The 17849-nt window shown below is 37.6% G+C and overlaps 1 protein-coding gene across 1 annotated transcript; it reads left to right on the forward strand.

Annotated features, from left to right (window-relative positions):
• Window positions 1-604: 604 nt before the first annotated feature.
• Window positions 605-17236, forward strand: GARNL3 (GTPase activating Rap/RanGAP domain-like 3; the record flags this gene model as incomplete). The annotated part of the gene is made up of 13 exons (XM_009573662.1): window positions 605-679; window positions 1651-1762; window positions 2482-2580; window positions 7520-7636; window positions 8331-8503; window positions 8824-8982; window positions 11003-11069; window positions 13055-13162; window positions 13591-13709; window positions 14132-14267; window positions 15386-15595; window positions 15910-16021; window positions 16722-17236. Coding segments are annotated over 13 exons (1644 nt in total), but the record flags the coding sequence as incomplete, so codon positions are not given.
• Between the last annotated feature and the right edge of the window lie 613 nt (window positions 17237-17849).

The raw sequence follows: 17849 nt of genomic DNA on the forward strand, positions 1-17849 counted from the left end.
GCAATGAAGGTATATAGGATACTTTAAATAGACTTACTGTGTATCTCACTGAAACTATGTTTATACAGTGTATCTCTAGAGTTCTTAGCCCTTTCAGAATCAGCTCGCTTCTAGTTGAAGAATTTGTGATACTGTGACTGTGTGTCCTTGGCACCCCTGGCAATGTATATATATAGTTTGGCTTAGTGGTTTGTTACGAAGGTTTTTTATGCAAGTGAAAGGCCAACTTGTGTAATTGATAAAAGGATCCTCTATCCAGGTAGCTTATAGAATGAATTGTGTAGATGACTAGCTTGTATGATTTGAGGTGGAAGCTTTTCTCTGTTATTATTTTTGACACTTCTTTTCTGATTTTGAGTTTCCATTTAAAAAACAAACAAACAAAACAAATAAACCCAACCAACATATGTTTTGGCTGAGAAGGTATCTAGCAGCTCTCTAGTGATTCATGCAGACTTTGTTCAGGATATACAGAATTCTGCTTCTTTCCTAATTACTTAAATTGTGATAGGAATTCCAAACTGGAGTTACTTTGTAGTCCTAAATTGTCCTTTCTTTATAGTCTTTAGCTTGGATATTGCTGACAAAAATTCAATTTTATTAGGCATTGAAATTGAAAACCACTGTGAAAGGGGATGTCACAACTAACTTGGCAACCACAAGCTTTTGTAAAAAGGAGGTGAGTGAACCCGTCAGTCTGAGGAGAGTTATGAAAAAATTAAATGCTGTCGAGTATGGCATTGTGTATTAGTTCTGCATACCGTTTATTTACTTTTGTAATTAGATGCTGTAGCAGCAAAGATGAAATGCATAGTGTCGAAGTGATTCTGTAGCCCATATAAAATTAACAAAGGATGACCCTGGAGGGTGAAGCACTTCTCAAGTTAAAGCAAGTGTGGATATTTTTGTATCTGAGAACATTTGATGAAAATGCCATTATCCATACACAATCATCTTTTATTTTAACTTCTGCTTCAAGTTTAAAGCAAAATTCAGTTGTGTTTTTATTTCCGGTAGTACCAGATTTTGTTCAAGGGCATTAGGGAGTGAAAGATGCAAACCACGCTCTTCTGCATGCATCTTGTATACAGAAGCTTCAGAAGCGCTTCTAGAATTTCACAGACTTCAGCTAATATTTAAATTGGGGGTGGAGGGGCAGACTCTGGGAGGTAAGTACAGAGAACACATAACAAAAGAACAGTTTGGCAAAAAGGCAATTTTAACTGTACCACGTGCTAGTGACTAAACATCACAAACTGAGCCATAAAATGTAAGCAAATTGCGTATGCATGGTGGTACATACATTTTAAGTCTATAGTTGTGGGTTTGTTTGGTTTTTTTAAAATAAATTACATATTGAGTATTTCCAGGGTTGCACTGTGTATCTGCTGCATGTGTTTTAATTCCAGTGTTTCAGGAATGTGTCTTACACGTATTAGTCTCCAAACCCAATTAATACAGAGAGTATTTTCTTTGCAAGAAAATTAACTAAATTTTGATATTTCAAATTCAAAAAATACATTCTTTGGAAATGTATCCTGCCAAAAGCATTTACATGTTATTACTTGGCATTGTCCATCACATTCTGTGTCTGTATGATCTGTATCTCTCTTAGTGTACTTAATATGTATCCCTTATGTTACTTCGTAGCCTTGGGAATCTCAATCTTTCTGCAGTAATTTTCCTCATGAGGTTGTCTGTGCAGATTCTTGGGGCCAGTCCTTGCTGGTTTCTACAGATGCTGGCATCTTGTTAATAAATGGTTAGTAAATGATCCAGTGTTTTTGTGTCAATTTTTGTGTATCTGACCATTTTCTTGAAAATGTATGTTCATAAGCTCTGTTCAGGTGTTGGTAGGTCTTCACCTACAGGGATAGTTACCAATCCAAGTGAATTTATTACATTTATGTAACCTAGTTGCAAAAATTCTTTCTGCACCAGAATCAAGCCATATTGGGGAGCCAATGTTAATGCAGATTTCTGAATGTTTTAATGCAGATTTCACATGTTGTTTTCTTGACCATCTGAAAAGACTTATGAAGTCACATCCAAGCTCAAGGAGTGTTTAAGTGGCTTGTCTGAATTTCTTAGCCCTTGATGATAATGAGCATGAAGCCAAAGGCTTATGTGACAATGAAAGCCTGCTTCTTCCATAACAACAATATTGCTAGTTTGACCCCTTACCTTCTGTGTGCCACATAAGGCCAGTGGGACTGAGGGAATGAAGTTAGTTCTCGGTGATAATTCTCAAACTTTCCAAAGGAAGGTCCCTTTTAGGCTTCAGTTGCGTAATCTGATCCATGGCAATGATAAAACTCTCCTATGAGGAAGTATTGGCTATGATGCTGTGGTATACATAGCAACTTTGTGCAGGTTTTTTAATTTTTGTAAGAAAAAAATGAGGCTTTTATTACAAGAAAGAAATGGGTCAAAACCAGTGACTAGCAGGATTTTGAATAAATATGTGTGTTTCTTTTTTAGATGGTCAACCGTCAGTGCAAGTATTTGATAAAACTCTCCAAATAAAGCAGATGCATGTGTTGGAAGCTCTGGATCTCTTGATTGCCCGAACAGACAAAGGTAGGAGAGGTCCCTGTTCTTTGATTCCCATATGAATGTGGCTAGTGCTGGGTATGTATGTCTTGTGAGGCAATTGTGCCTATCAGTGGCAAGTATATTAAATGCCTCATTTTAGAATAAGGGAGCACATCCAGCAACTGCTGTTATTTTCTAAAAGGCTGGGCATTCTAAAATGCCTAAATGCTCATTCATGCTTCCTTCAAGGCAAGTCTGAAACTGGTCATATGGTCTTTCTTCAGCCACTGTTAGAATTTGACACTCTTTGGAAATCTCCTTGACTGAATTATATGTTTATTCAGTTGCACAAAAATGTGGGGGAAATTACTTATGCTGTTACTGTTTTACCAAATGTGTTTTATTGGTATGTATTCTGTTAACTGTCACCATATCCTAGAGCTATAGAATGTATTTTCATGAAGGTTCTGGTATAAAAGAAAATATAATTTTCTATAAATCTTGTTTGGACTGACAATGTTTCCTTTTTAGCCTCATTTGGAAGCATTAAATGTGCATAAAATGTGCACTTTTTCAATGAGGTACTTTTTACCCAGTAGTCTGTGATGGAATTTCATAAAGTGAGCAAAGCAAGAACAGGATCTTTATGTGTAACACAGAAAAAAGAATTATAAATATGATTGTTTTATTGTTTTTTACCACATTATGCCTGTCTGCTCAGTATTGGCTGAAGTTACATTTACCCAAACTTAGGGTAGAACATGGTTCCTTTTGTATCATTGGGAGTTGCCCAATTTGGCTGCACCTGATGAAATTCACCCTGGGACCTTACAGAACTGTCTGAAACTACCTGAGAGCCACTTGGAGTTCTTTTTCAAGACACCTGGAGGGTGGGTGACGTTTCTGAAGATCTGAAAAGGGAGGTTGTATCTGAAGCTTAGTTTCTGAAGCTTCTAGAAAAGATTATTACATTTAATTGTCAAAACATTGTACTGTTTTGTTAAACCTGAAGAGAGAGATATAAGCAAGCATTTTGAGGTAACAGAACAAGGTATTACCAGCATCAATTCATGACACTTCAAACATAGTCTGATAAAGTCTTACTCAGGTAAAAAATTGCAGAGATTTCTAACTCTTGATATGGATACTTTCTGAAGCATTTAGGAGAAAGTTCTTTCATACTTGCTAGAATTCTGGCCTCCTATTTTGTATTTGCATACCATATTGAAATTAAGATCTGGGATGGAAGAAAAATCATACTTGCCTTTCATTTTCAGACTACACCTCAGCAGCAAAAATGAGAGAAATAATGAGTTAGATGAGCAAAAGCGTGCTCATACTGGGCTCATAAACTGGGTTCAAAGGCTTTGTGGGTTTTGAGGGTAAAATGTTATATGCTACAAGGTTAACTTTATAAGCTTAACTATCAGAAAGAGCTTATTCACATCAACATTCCAAGAGGAGGCGTTGAAGAAGGCACCAATACAGCAGGTATCAATGACGGCAGCACAAATTGCTTTGGTAACAATGGCCTCGGTTCTAATGCAGATGCAATTAAATCTAACACTGCAGTGGGATTGTTTGGGACATCTGATGGTTAAATTTGTCTTAGTAATGAGAGGCAAGGCACAGAAATGGATCTGTTTTGTCCTCCACACACATTTTTGTTTTGTTTTTGTTTTGTTCCAGCTTAATTTTGTGAAATGCCTAGACACGAGGGTGAGGGGGGATGAGGAAGAGCTGCTTCGCTTGGAAGAATCAAGTCTGTAGGAGGTTAAGAAAAACTGAAAAAGTTTGGATGATGGTCACTTTTATAGGCAGCCCCAGATAAATCTAACACTACAGTGGGGTTGTTTGGAACATCTGCAAAAGAACTAGTATTGTGAAAGAGTGATGCATCCTAGAGGACACACCGGTCAAAGAACCAGAGCTATTTTAAACAACAAGGAAAGGTGAAGATTTATGTCTGCTGAAAGGCAGGCTTACTGTCAGCTGTGGGGTACACATCTCATGGACCATGGGGATTAAAACCCCAATTCCTTTTTAAAAGCATATCAAACCGATTTCAGTGAAGGCAGTGGTCATTGTTCTGCCTTCATAGTGAAATGCCTGCCTGGGAAAGAAGTTATCATATGTGTTATTCTTTGCTGCACGCACATAACATCTTCACAGATGTAAATATGGCATGTTTGATGGAAGCATAAAAGGTCTTCTGAAATTTGGCATAACCTCCAAAAATAACAGCGCTTAATTTAGGTGGTAATACTTGCTCCCACCTACGTTGCCTGTTTACAACCATTTCTTGATTTGAAGAATGCAGACATTCAGGTTGGCCAGAAAAAGTTCTTGAGTTTTGCTGTGGGTACACAGTTGTAGTGTTTCGGAATTGTCTGCATCACCAAGAATGTTTGTAAAATATTGAGCTGAAATAGTAGCTCAGGTACGAAGACTGAACACTGCAGTTATCACTGGAGGAGCAGCTGCTTAATCAGAGGCAGAATCTGGGAGAAAATGGTACTAGATTCAGAATAAACTTTTGTCAGTCTTGAATGGCTGCACTAAAAACCATCTCTGATCTCAGTGCAAGTGATGGTAGTCATAAGAAATACACTGATTCTAGATCAGGAAAGATGGCCTTCCTTCAGGTTGTGTCAATAGCTGCTTTAACTTAAAATCAAAGTTGGTAGAAATGGAAGAGCATTTAAGGTGTTTGGTCATGTGTAGGTTTTTATGTATGTAATGGTGTTTGAAAACACTCATATGCAGCACCAAGAATTGTGCAGTAGTTGTAAAACAGTGGGTGAACATGCAAGTCCTTGATTACATTTCTCATTTCACAGCATCAAAATGTTCCATGAATTTGAGAACCACTCTTGATTCCTTTCCTAAATAAAGATGCCACAAACTTGTGAAAGACTTTAGATTAACAAAAATGATCAATTAGCTGCTAGGCAGCAACCACAGCTGTCCAGTTTTGGGCACGGGATTATAATTTCCACTTTCCAAGAATTGGCAACAAACTGTGAGACTTTCTGAGTGTTTATCGCATAATCATAAGCAATCATAAGCAGTTATTGCAAAGGTTGATGACAGGGCTAGTACTCAGTTAACAGAAAATTCTCATCATACAATGTTCACCAAGTCGTATTTCTAATACTGACTCTGCCTTATGCCTTTTCTGAAGTGAAATCAGAGCCTCCTGTATGGTTTTGTGTTGATTTCCCTAGTCCTGTGGGATGCTATCAGAAGTTACTCTCGTTTACTGAGAAAATTTTGGATTACAGATTGCTACAGAGGCCCATTCAGTTGCCTCTTCTGCTATCTAGCTCAGATTTTGCCCTGTCACTATCAGATGATCATCACTAGCCAGGCCCAAAATTAGTGCATCTAGCATGGAAGATGTTAGCTGGTCAAGTGCCATGGGCAAGGATGGTTTCAGAGAAGCCAGGGAGATTCTCGGATAGAGTGGGAAACATCTTATAGGCAGCCTTACTCATCAAAGGGAAAAAGACTTTAGAAAAGAACATCCTAGTATTACCAGGGCTTGAAGCATGGACTAGTTGATTCGCTGTAAATCTACAGCATAGTTTATCTTTTGGCAACTTGTTTGACATTGCAAACATAAGATGTGTGTTTTCTATGCCTTGATGTTTGTCTGACTAATAAGATTTGTCCCCACCACAGAAAACTGTATTTACGATCTTTGCTTGTTTGAGGAATTTGCTGGATTCTGATGCCGGATTCTTCAGGTTGTTATGTTTGGAATAACTAACTGAACACCAAAGGCAGGAGTAAGTCCAAAGAGAGACTGAATTGATGAGAGCAGTAATACTGTCCTTGAAAATTTGACTTAGCTCATGCTTTTTGGCCTTCCCTCCAAAAGGGTGTGAATGTTGCTTGCCATTCTTCTTCCATGAACTCGTTCATGGAAGCGCAGATTCTTGTGTGCACACATTCTTGAAAAGAGAGGGATTGTATATATTTTATTTTCCTTTTGTCAGTGTTGACAGTAAGAATTTGCTCTCTGAGTCAGATTTACTCAATGTTTCAAACTGTGGCAGACTTAAGGAAGCATTGCATCTTCTCTTCTTTTACACTTGCTATGGGAAAAGGTTGTGCAAGGGCTGGATGTCCTGGTTCATGTTGCTGTACTCTCAGAATTGAAGGCAGCACCCATGATTTTGCTTTTGCCTTTATGGTGGGATCCACACCAACTATATATTAAGAAAGCATGCTTAGTTTTTCCAGCCATACCAGCTAGTCTAGTAAAAGAGTCCACCTTTGTCAGAAAATCTTGCCTTGCTTGCATTTTAAGAAACTTGGTTTCTTATCTAAGAAACTACTCTTAAGTCGCTTATTTGCCAACCGCAAGTAGTAGTGCATCATTTATGTATTTGTTTTAAATTTAGGGGTTGTAAATTCCACTCATATCTATCTTTGTGGCAAACGATTTAGCCATGGAAGTAGATACTGTATTATTTTTGCAGTTGGAATATGCCTTGAACCTAACTTGCCTACCTTTGAAGAACTGATAAGCAAAAATCAGTCTGCATCCTGAAGGGTTTCAAACTCTGTTAAGGATCCAGTTGTCAGCTGCTCAGCTGGATAGTTCAAGCTTTTAAGTTAACCCTTTTACTCTTGCCCTGTAGTTTATTCTATTATATTTTCGCTATCTTGCGAAATTTTGTATATTTGCTAAATAGTGTACCTTTCACTGTTTTCAAGCTCTTATATCATTCTTTGCTGCAGCACCACCTGATGGGAAGCTCAGCTACTGAACTGAAGGGGTTGGTTGCTAGAATTGTAAAGCCTAGAGAGTTCATAAGCAGTCTTGTATGACGCTGTGGCTCATCCCCAGAGAAGCAGTATGCTTTATGTATCTTTGCTCTGTTTGTTAGGTGCTGCTTCTCTTTGGAAGTATTAATTTCAAACTACCACCATCTCTTTTTAAAATTCTTGTTTCTTGGCTCTTTTCATCCTTCAGGGAAGGACTCTCGTCTCCTTGTCTTCAGACTCAGTGCTGTCCAAAAAGATATAGAAACAAAGCAAATGATAAGAAGCAAATACGACTGCCGAGAAAATAAACTGGAGAGAACAAAAGGTGATTTTATTATCCTGCGTTAAAACATCCACTGTGGGATGATGCCTGTAGTTACCAGGGGCTTATTAGCTCCCTTGAGGCAGTTGTAGGTATTCACCTTTAGTTTTTTCTCTGGACAGTCAATTCAAAGTTTGTTAAGCTTATATGTGAAAATAAGTCTGTTATAGTCAAGAACGACATTTTAGAACTTTGTGAAAATACCATGTTACTTGGCAATCACTACTGATTAAAAGCTCTAGAGAAAAATAGATATATTGCTTTCAGGATTGCGGGGTATGAGAAGAATTTTGCAGGGATGTGAGACTGAAATAAAGGGCATTTTAAGGTGGAGGAACACTGGCAAATCTCTGTTAAATAGTAGTGCTTAGATTAGTTTGGGCATTCCCAATTATTTTAGTAGACATAAGCATTTTCTGGTCTTCAGAAGCAAGCTGCTTTGGAAAGCTGGAACCTGCAGAACAGTGAAAATACGTGTATTTAGTCTTTACTTGCAAAGGAGTAAGGGGAAAAATAGTTTTCAAAAGAGTCATAGCCTTTTGTCTTTTTCTAGAAGTTAATGTTGTCCTCTTGGGAGGTTTGTAATTATGTGTTGCTAAGTCATGCATCAGAGCCCCATTGTACTAATCATCATACAAATACAGAACAAAAAAAGCAGACCCTACCCCAGACACTTACAAGAACATTATTTCCTCAGGCTGCCATTTGTATGCCATTAATACTCACCATGGCAGTGAACTGAGGATTGTTGTCGCTATTCGGAACAAACTACTTCTCGTCACAAAGAAATATAATCCATGCAACAGTTTAACCAGCAGCTCTCTGCTATCGTTATCTGAATCTCCAGTAGAGGAGTTCCAGTACATCCGGGTATGTGTAATCTAATCACTAATTACCTTAACAGACTGGGCAGCACTCAGCTATTCTGGGGGCCAGGGGGGGCGGGGGCAGAAGACAAAGAGCATGCTTTTTTATCTTCCTGAACCTCCAGACAAATAAAAGTGAGAAGCCATATGATGGAGTTCCATCATATATCTGCCAAAGAAATCTTTCAGTTTTTTTAATTAAGTTTCTGCTTGTTCTTTATCATGTTTCTGTGCTTAGAGCACATCCCTTTAAATTCATGGAGTACCTACGGCACCCACAGTAGGAGCTTGAAAAAGAGAATAATTCTATTATTTGCATTATAGGAAATATGCCTTTCTGACCCTCCAGTGGTTATGACGCTGGTGGATGGACCTACTGGAGACAGTGACAATATGATCTGTGTAGCGTATCGGCATCAGTTTGATTTAGTTAATGAGAGTACTGGGGAGTCCTATAGATTACATCATGTTGAAACAAACAAGGTAAGTTTTCATCGTTGAAATTATTTTCTTGCAGAACCACACTGAACATAATTTCTTGCAGACTTAGTGCATCCTGTGCTGACCTCCTGGGAGTGTAATTTATGGAGACCCTCACGTCTCTTACTTTTCACTTCTATAACCTCTGCTTTAGGGCACTCTGAGATATTTGTTCCTTTTGGGTTATGTGATAATAATCACTCCCAAGAGAGGTAGTTATAAGGTATGACACATTAGGAAAGAGCCTGTGTTTCAGGCTCTGGAATATTGCTGTCTGCATAAATTAATTTTTCTCCTTTCTTAGTCAATAGTTTGCTTTTTGCTTTTTCTTTGTGGTGTCAATGTTTTATTGTTTAAGAAATTGCAGCAAAATAAATTCAGTTGTTGGCCACCAGTATCTCATTCAGATTTGCTTGTTTGCATGTACTAAGTCTAAAATATTTACATGTAGCTTTTAGTTCTATTCAAGAAACTGCTGCCCAGTAAACTAATAAATTAACTGAATCTTTCTAACTAGGACATAGGGCTGGGATTTAAGCACATGTCACGATTTTCAGAAAAGAGCTCCAGTATTTCCTGCTGCTGGGAAGATAATGATCTTCAACATCTCTGAAAATCAGATAATTGTAATTGTTTTTAAATATGGATGTGGATGTACAGCTTTAGACAAAAAAAAAAGGAAGATTTTGCACAGTTAATCTTTTTTTGTTGTTTTTAACTGACTCCCTTCCTCATAATGAGATAAGGGACTACTCTTTTAATTTGATGGTTCTTGTTGATAGGTTATTTTCTTTTTAAATCGTCTGTATTTCTATTCCGATCTGATGATGAAGAGGTTTGGTACTCCTAGCATGGGCGATACAGTGTAAGCTTCTCTACAGCACTGGAAATCTGGTTTAATCTGGATGAGGAGGAACTACAAGTAAAGAATGGGGATGGAGAAGTACACCACCCCCACCCCCCTGTTCCTCTTCTCCCCAGGAATTCTTATTTCCTTTGAGAACACAAACAAAGCAGACAATTAATATGAGCTGAGCCAGTGATTTTTATGATGTTGAAATGGGACACCAAATTACTTCCACGGGTAACAGAGCAGAAGTGGCTTTCAGTCACTACAAAGGATGGGTCAAAATGTGTTTGGTATAGATATATATACTTCCAAGTCTGTTTAACAGTTCTTGACCTATACTGTAATCTTAAGTCAAGAGGTGAATATCTAGCTTATTGTACAAAGGAATGTCAAAGAACAGCTGTTCATGGAATTGGTCTCCAACCCCTCTCCCTGTCCAAATAGTAAATGTTGTGGTCTGGGAAGTATTTGTCTAATCTTACCTTATGTATTTCACTAGTAAGGTCTCATTTCCTGAACAGAGACCCTACTTTTTATGGCTGTTCTGGGTTTTTTAATCCAACTGTGAAAGACAAATACAGAATCGAAATATGAGAATTTATGTAGCCTATGCTACATAAAAAATACTGTGGTTTATCCAGCGTTGGTTCTCAGTTTCTAAATTCAGCCTATTCAGTAATCCTTAAGTAGATCCCTATTGACCTCTGTAAGTGTTAATAGTTTTGAACCAGTAATTGGTGCATCTGATCTTTCTGCTAGTCACGATGTGCAATGGAGCTTTTTGGATTTCACTTTTTGAAAAGAATTGTTATTTTTAGCATATCATGTTGATTCACAGCTGGCCTGAAATCACCTCATTTCCCAAAATTTGTATTGGCCAAATACATTATGTAAGTTTTTATTGCTTTATGCTGTGGGTGTGGTATTGAATATTCAGTACTGTACAGAACTGAATACAAAAGAAATTGATTTCCATCCTGAGAACATCCTGAAAATTAATCACAAAAGAGGCTGCATTTGAAAAATTACTTCTTTTTTTTTTTTTTTTTCTTTTCTCTTTTATCTGTAGTTGTGCACTCCCCCAACTGATTGTATTGCTTGTTAGTCAAAACCTGGTTGTAATAACCTCAGTATCCTCTGCCTGTTCATTACCCTTTTCCATTATCATTGCAGGTTAATTTTGTTACAGCTATTGATGTATATGAAGATGGTGAAGCTGGCCTACTGTTGTGTTATAACTGTAAGTATTTAGGGAAGACCGAAAACGGTAACACCTCAATCTGCATATGTAATTCTTTTTTTCATTGGAGTCTAGGTCTGTATTTTAAAATAAATTTCAGTGTTTCATGGAAAGCTTTTCAATATATGTTCTTTTGAATTTAAATGCGTATTAGAGAGACTAGCAATTTAAGTACTACTTTATTGCAGGGTATGTTGAATTTAGACATACTAGCTGTTAGGTTTTAATTTCAGGTATATAAATATGTATCTATATTTTTATAGATGTTAACCACCTTACTCACAAAAGTCCTGTTTCTTCAGATCTAGCTCATTCTTTAGGTAGTTACATACTTACTGGGTGTTTTCAAGGCAATTTAGCATTCGACCCCTTTTTCCTCTGTGTGCTGTCCCATTCTGTCTTTGTGCTTTTTCTTCCACCTACTTCTTGGCACTGTTGCATTATTTCATTGTAATTCTCTCAATCTCCTTTTATAAAACGGCCTTTTATAAAACACACATATGCTCTTCTCTGCAGTACACAGGTACTTTTTCTTCTGATCCTCATGAAAATAGAAGCTCTTAGCATGCAGCAGGCTTCATGAGGCAATGCTGAAGGACAAGGCATGGCTTTCTGTGTTGCAGAAGCCATGTCCTGTTTGTCTCTCCAAAGTGAACATTGATGGAGACAGGATAAATACACGTATGTTCCAGCACTGGCTATCAGATCGGTACGACAGAGCAAGTTTTAAGTGTCTCTAAACTGTGTCTTTCTATGCTCTGTGAGGCCTTACTGGTTCTGATAGCTTGCCAGGTCCTACCTGGTTCTGGTTCGCTTAGCACTGCTTCAGAACTAAAAAGCTGTCTGACAGAGCATAGTGAATTCCCACCTGTACTTCTGCATGGTATCAGTTCCCCTCTAGTAGACCCATCACTGAGCCAAAGCTAGCAAACTTAGCTGATCTTAAAGTTACAATAAAGGTGTTGCAAAGGCTTGCAGCAACTTGAATTCCTATTTCTAGGATGGTGTCACAGGGAAATCTACATTTTTCTTTAGAGAGTTTTATAATTCTGAAAGTGTCTGTCATTATAGAACAAATATGAAAACACAGGATTTGGCAGTGTCATAAGCTTGCATTTAGAAAAAGACCTGTAATACATTTCTGATTCAGTCTAAAGACATCAATTACGGGAAAAAAATAGAATTTTGCTTAAAAAATAGAAAAGAGCTGGAAGCAGCACGTATTTGAGAGGGTCATAGATGTTTATCTAGAGCCCCAGTGCACTCATACAAGCTTTTCGAGAAAAAAAGATGATTGCAATTGCATCTCATCTTTAAGCTTTCTTATTGTTTGCTGATATGACTTCTCAAGTCCTGAACTTTAATAGGTGTTTGATGAGCACTAGTGCATGTTTTTGAAGAAAAATCTGATGGTTGTGGAAGGTTAAGTTCCCCATTATCTAGATCCATCAAAATAAAAATTCAAATTGCATTACCAGTAAGAAACTGTATAAGCCAACATTCATGTCTGACTCATTAATTTCAGAATCAGTGGACTTACAGCAGCTAAGAAGTAGGTTCACAAGTTACAGGATTAATAAAATCTTGGTATCTGTAATATCCCATATGTATTAACAGTCTTCAAAGAATGTAAACTTGCTAGCATATGGCTGCTTGAAGGGCAGAGAGGTACAGTTCTGCTGACACTGAATTTTTCTTACCTATTCCTCTATCCATAGACAGGGTAAGGAACTGATAACTGTTGAAACGGAGTAATACTTACTTTGTGAAATACGACAACTTATTAAAATGTAGGTCTTTTATTTTGATCTTTCAGATGCAGTGTTCACAGAGGAAGCACATTTCCCTTATCTGTTTAGATATAGAGGGACTTTACATAAATGTTCGATTATGTATATAATGCCCACACTTCTGCAAAATCTGCCTATAAAGTTGGTGTTTGTCACTTGCAGTGTAAGGTGGTGGATGCTTCTTTTTTCTTACAGATGTTTGCCAATACAGAAAAGTATATCCTTTCAATGGAGGTTCCCCACTGATCCAACCATCAGCTTATGACTTCCACTTCAGCTGGAATCAAGTTCCTTATGCAGTTGGTAAGAAAATATCTCTTTTTACTAGATGGCTGTTTTACTATTTAGGCTTGCACTTGGCTGTTAGTGGAATAACAGTATGTGTGCTACGAATAAGCATGTTACATTCATGATGCCACTTTAGCTAAGTTTCTGCATATGATAATTTTAAAAAGTGGAGCCTTGGTGCCAAGTTCTTCCTTTGCTGAACTTTTTTTCCTCTTTTTTCTGTTTTTCATTTTCCATTCAGTCTACGTTCTGCCAGGCATGGAGAGTGACGTTTTCTTCAGGCTTGATGTAGCTCAATATCCATCACTATGTTAGACAACCCTTTTCATAGCAAAGGGAGATGCCAGAAGAGGTCAGATACTCAAGAACAGTTTTCATGGAGTATCCAAGAAACATTTACATTAACCATTTTTCCTTGCAAAATAATTTTTGTTTCATTGCAGTGTGTGCTTTCCCTTATATCCTTGCCTTCACTACTGATTCCATTGAGATCCGATTAGTGGTGAATGGGAACTTAGTCCACACAGCAGTTGTGCCTGAGCTTCAACTTGTAGCATCAAGGGTAAGACACAGGAAAATCATGTTTGACTATTTCTGTAATACGTTGGGATCTAATTCACATGAAAAGTTGCTGCAGCCAAAACCCAAACAAACCAAAACTGAAACATGTGCTACTTGATCTGTGGTAACTGTTCATCTGTGTGCTCTTAGTTGATATCAAGTACAAAGAGAATCAGAACTGATCTCACTGTCCTTTATTGTGCACAGTAATGCAGATCTGAGATACTTGACTGTTTATGGGGCAATGCTATCCTCAACATCACAGATGTTCCCTCTGCTTACAGTGGGATAACCTTTCCATGACCAACCCTAGTTGATTTAGTGGCAATACAGCAATAGTGGCAATAGAACATAGTGGACAAACATTTGGGCTCTTATTAAGAAAGTCTCACTGTACTAATGATGAGTTATTTGTCATTTCAGTCAGATATTTATTTTAAAGCTACTGCTGCAGTAGGTGGATCATCTGACAGCAGCTCTAAGGAAATGAGTTCAAGGAGTTCTCCTCAAACACCGACAGCTTATGAAATGCCAGAATGTCCTCTTTCTTCTCCAGAAGGTAACATGGTTTCCAGGCAGCTTGAATAATGATCTCAACAGCTATCACACCTCAGTGGAGCTGATCTTTTAGTAAGATGAAATTGATCAGGTTAAAGATTTTGAGTTCCTAGGTTAGAGTCTGGAAGATAAAGATTTTCTGTTTATCCACAGATACGAAGCACCTGGCTGAGCTTTTGCCCCATAGTATCTCTTCTGAATGCATGGTAGCACTGTTTTGAAGAAATCATTTCTGTAGGAGGGGAAGAATTAAGCTTCAGTAGCTTGATGAACCTTTGGCAATATGGCCAAGATTAATAATGCAAAAAGAGGTGTAAAATGGTGGGAAAACTTGAGATTTCACATACAGCATTCCTTTCATTTAAGAAAAGCTAAACTACCACTGGATGGTTAAAGCTCTTTTGTAAACCAAAAGAAAGAAGAAGTTCTAGCCTCAAAAGAGTTTGCAGAGTCAATTTAGTGTAACATGATCTGTGAACAATCGGTCTATAGGAGAACAATATTGGAGAAACAAAGAAACATTAACTAGATAATGCAAAATGTATGTATATCTTCCTCACTTAAATCTGCTGCTGTACTGTTGGCAGAAGGGGAAAGGAGAAAGGAATCACAATTTCAGTTTTTAAAAGGCAGTGCTATTTGATGGTAAGTTCCCCCCGCCCCCCCAGGAATTAGGAAAACGTGGTATTTTATGTGACCTAAGAAGAGGAGCCATAATTTAAACCACTTGGGATCCAGGCTCCAATATACTTGCAACATGTTAAAATACATGGGGAATATTGTACAGAGTGCAGAGTCATGGTGTAATAGTCAGAATATCAGCCTCAGGACATGTAAATTTACTTCCTGGTTCCACTGCTGATTCATCACATCACCAAGAGTCAGTCTTCTTTTTCTCTCTAAGTCAAATTGCAAGTCTGCACGATGTGGTTGTATTTCTTCCTCCTCCTAGCCTATTTATATTGAAAGATCTCTAGGCAAGAAAGATCTTTGTTATTTGGGTATACACAAACGAGTGTAACTTTTCTGTGTACTTTTTTGTATAACTTTTCGTTTGGAAGTATTAAGAAGTGATTCTATTGTGACAGTGTAACATTCTTTTTTCCTTCTGTGTTTCAGGTGAAGTTCCATGCAAAAACCTGTACAAAATTCCTCTCAGTAATCTGGTTGGGCGAAGCATTGAACGACCTCTGAAGTCACCTTTGGCTCCCAAGGTCATCACTACTACAACATCCAGTGGCATTGCCTCTCTTCCAGTTACTCACTCGCTATCCTTATCTCGTATGGAAATTAAAGAAATTGCAAGCAGAACACGTAAAGAATTGCTGGGTAAACTCTCCTCATTCTTCGGTGTACTTATCAATTGCCATATATATAATTTCTAATCTTTTGGACCACCACAGTCAGATTTGTAACATGCAACCAGTATTCATAAGTAAGTAGTATAAACAAACAAATGAAACTGTGAGAAAACATTATTTGCAAATAGTTTAGCCAGCATCTGATCACATATAAGGTGACCATATTCTAAGCCAGATAGAAGATACTTGGTTAATAATGGGAACCAGTGACAGATACCTTAACACTTTCACGAATGCTTTATTTTCTGTTGAGAGTATTAAGTCTTATATTCCTTTATTGAGGCCTCTTGGATGAGCCTATACCCAAGACAGAAAGTGCACAGAAGCAAAAAAAAGTTCCTCGAAGACAGTCAGACCCCAAGCAGGGAGCAGTAAGATCAACTAGTAGTGACAGGTAAATATACTGGCTTTAGAAAACAACCTACGTTAGACTGTAAGTATTTTCAGAATTGATTGTTTTTCAAGTTGGCATGGGGCTTACTTTGTATACCAATGTGAATTTCATGCTAATGTATTTGTTAGAGTATCTGAATACTCTTAAGTCCTGAAATGATTATACTTCCTGCTAAAGACATGTTAATGAGCAAAGCAAGACTAAATGGGATTTTGCAGTTGAGCCTGTCATTAGGATTCGGACTACTAGATCTGCACTGTGCAGGCTTGCTTGCTGTTTTCTTCGTATGCTCTTGTGTTGCTATTTCCAGAATAAATTTTGTGAAGAAACACCATAGCATTTGTCTGTTTGGCTCTGCTTACCTGACCCCACTGCCATTCTCTTGTTTTCACTATGTTTGTGTAGAGCTGTGGCAGAATTCAGCCAAGATACGCTAGACAGAGATTAACAAAATAAACAAAAAATCTGCTGCAATGTAAAACCATATTTTATTTATTTCACTATTCGGAAATTATTTGGATGGGGGGCTTCATTAACATTGCCTTTTGATGATTTTCAGTAGAGTAAAACAGAGAGAAACTCAGTTTTAATGGTCTGTCTCTGTCTTTAGGATAACTTGATTGAATCTAGAAATAGCCATTGATCCTACTTGCCCTGATCTGTGTATTTTTTTTAGTAACTTTTGTCTTCCTCTTTACAGGATAATCTCAAGCTCTTTTGAAAGCTATTCTGAAGGACGTCACCTTTCCACTAGTTCAGATCCCGATACTTTAGCAAACAGGGAGGAGAGCTCACCATCTAGCTGTCCATTTCAGCTGATTTCTTTATATGATGAAGACATCATTGACTTGAAGTGAAGACAGTCTTAAAACCTTTCTTCCTTACTTTACATTTTCTTACAACTCTGTGAGATCTATGGGAATGTCACAAACACTGCTTCTAGTGGTAAAATGTGGCTGGAAGTACTGGTGATTAATCCTTATAGAACCCATGTTGTTCTGGCTAGCTCAGCTGATTTGGTGATGCTTATATCTTTGACATAGGTATGGGGTTTTTTCTCAGTTAATGAACCATTACTTTTTGTGGCATTCTAGCAGTAGGTAATCAATGAGAGATTTAGGCTGAAACTGAAGTAAATAAAAAGTATTACTTGTTCTGAGCTTCTTATAATTTGAAGTACCTGAATGACATTCAGCTAAGTTAATCACTTTTATTACTATCATGAGTTGTTTTATAACAGTGTATGTCATGTGGGAAGAGGAATTTTATAACATAAATCACTCTTTTTGGTTTTTCAGTCTTTTAAAAAAACAAACCAAACAAAACAACAACAAAAAAAAGGCTTGCAGGCAAGGTCTTTCCAAACAGTGCAGTCTGTCCTTGAAATGATGCAGCTGTGGTATGCTCACTGAAGAATCAAGGATTCTATAAAGATCTATGAAGATCAGGTAATATGAAGATGCTGCTTTCTTTGTTCTGGCCTGTCCATGTACATTTTTTTAGAGGAACTTGAAAATTGTTTTGGCATTAAGAATCCTTGAGCAGAGAGACTTTTTATAGAAAACACAAATTTTCAAAATATTCCCTAAGAATTGGAAGGGAAAAAAAAAAACCCCAACAAACAAGCAAACCACAAAAAACAAAACTCCAACCAAAAAACCAACTGTATTTCTCCATCTACTAGAAAACTGTTATTGTAGTGCACCTACAGATTTTCCCATTACAGGCAGAAGAGCCAACCCCTGATTTTCTTTCTGACTACACAAAGATTCCTATGCAGGCATCAGCATTAGCTGTTGTCTGTTCTTGCACCAACAATATCAGTTGT

Source organism: Fulmarus glacialis, unplaced genomic scaffold (genome assembly GCF_000690835.1).
Source record: "Fulmarus glacialis isolate BGI_N327 unplaced genomic scaffold, ASM69083v1 Scaffold45302, whole genome shotgun sequence".
Classification (NCBI taxonomy): domain Eukaryota; kingdom Metazoa; phylum Chordata; class Aves; order Procellariiformes; family Procellariidae; genus Fulmarus; species Fulmarus glacialis.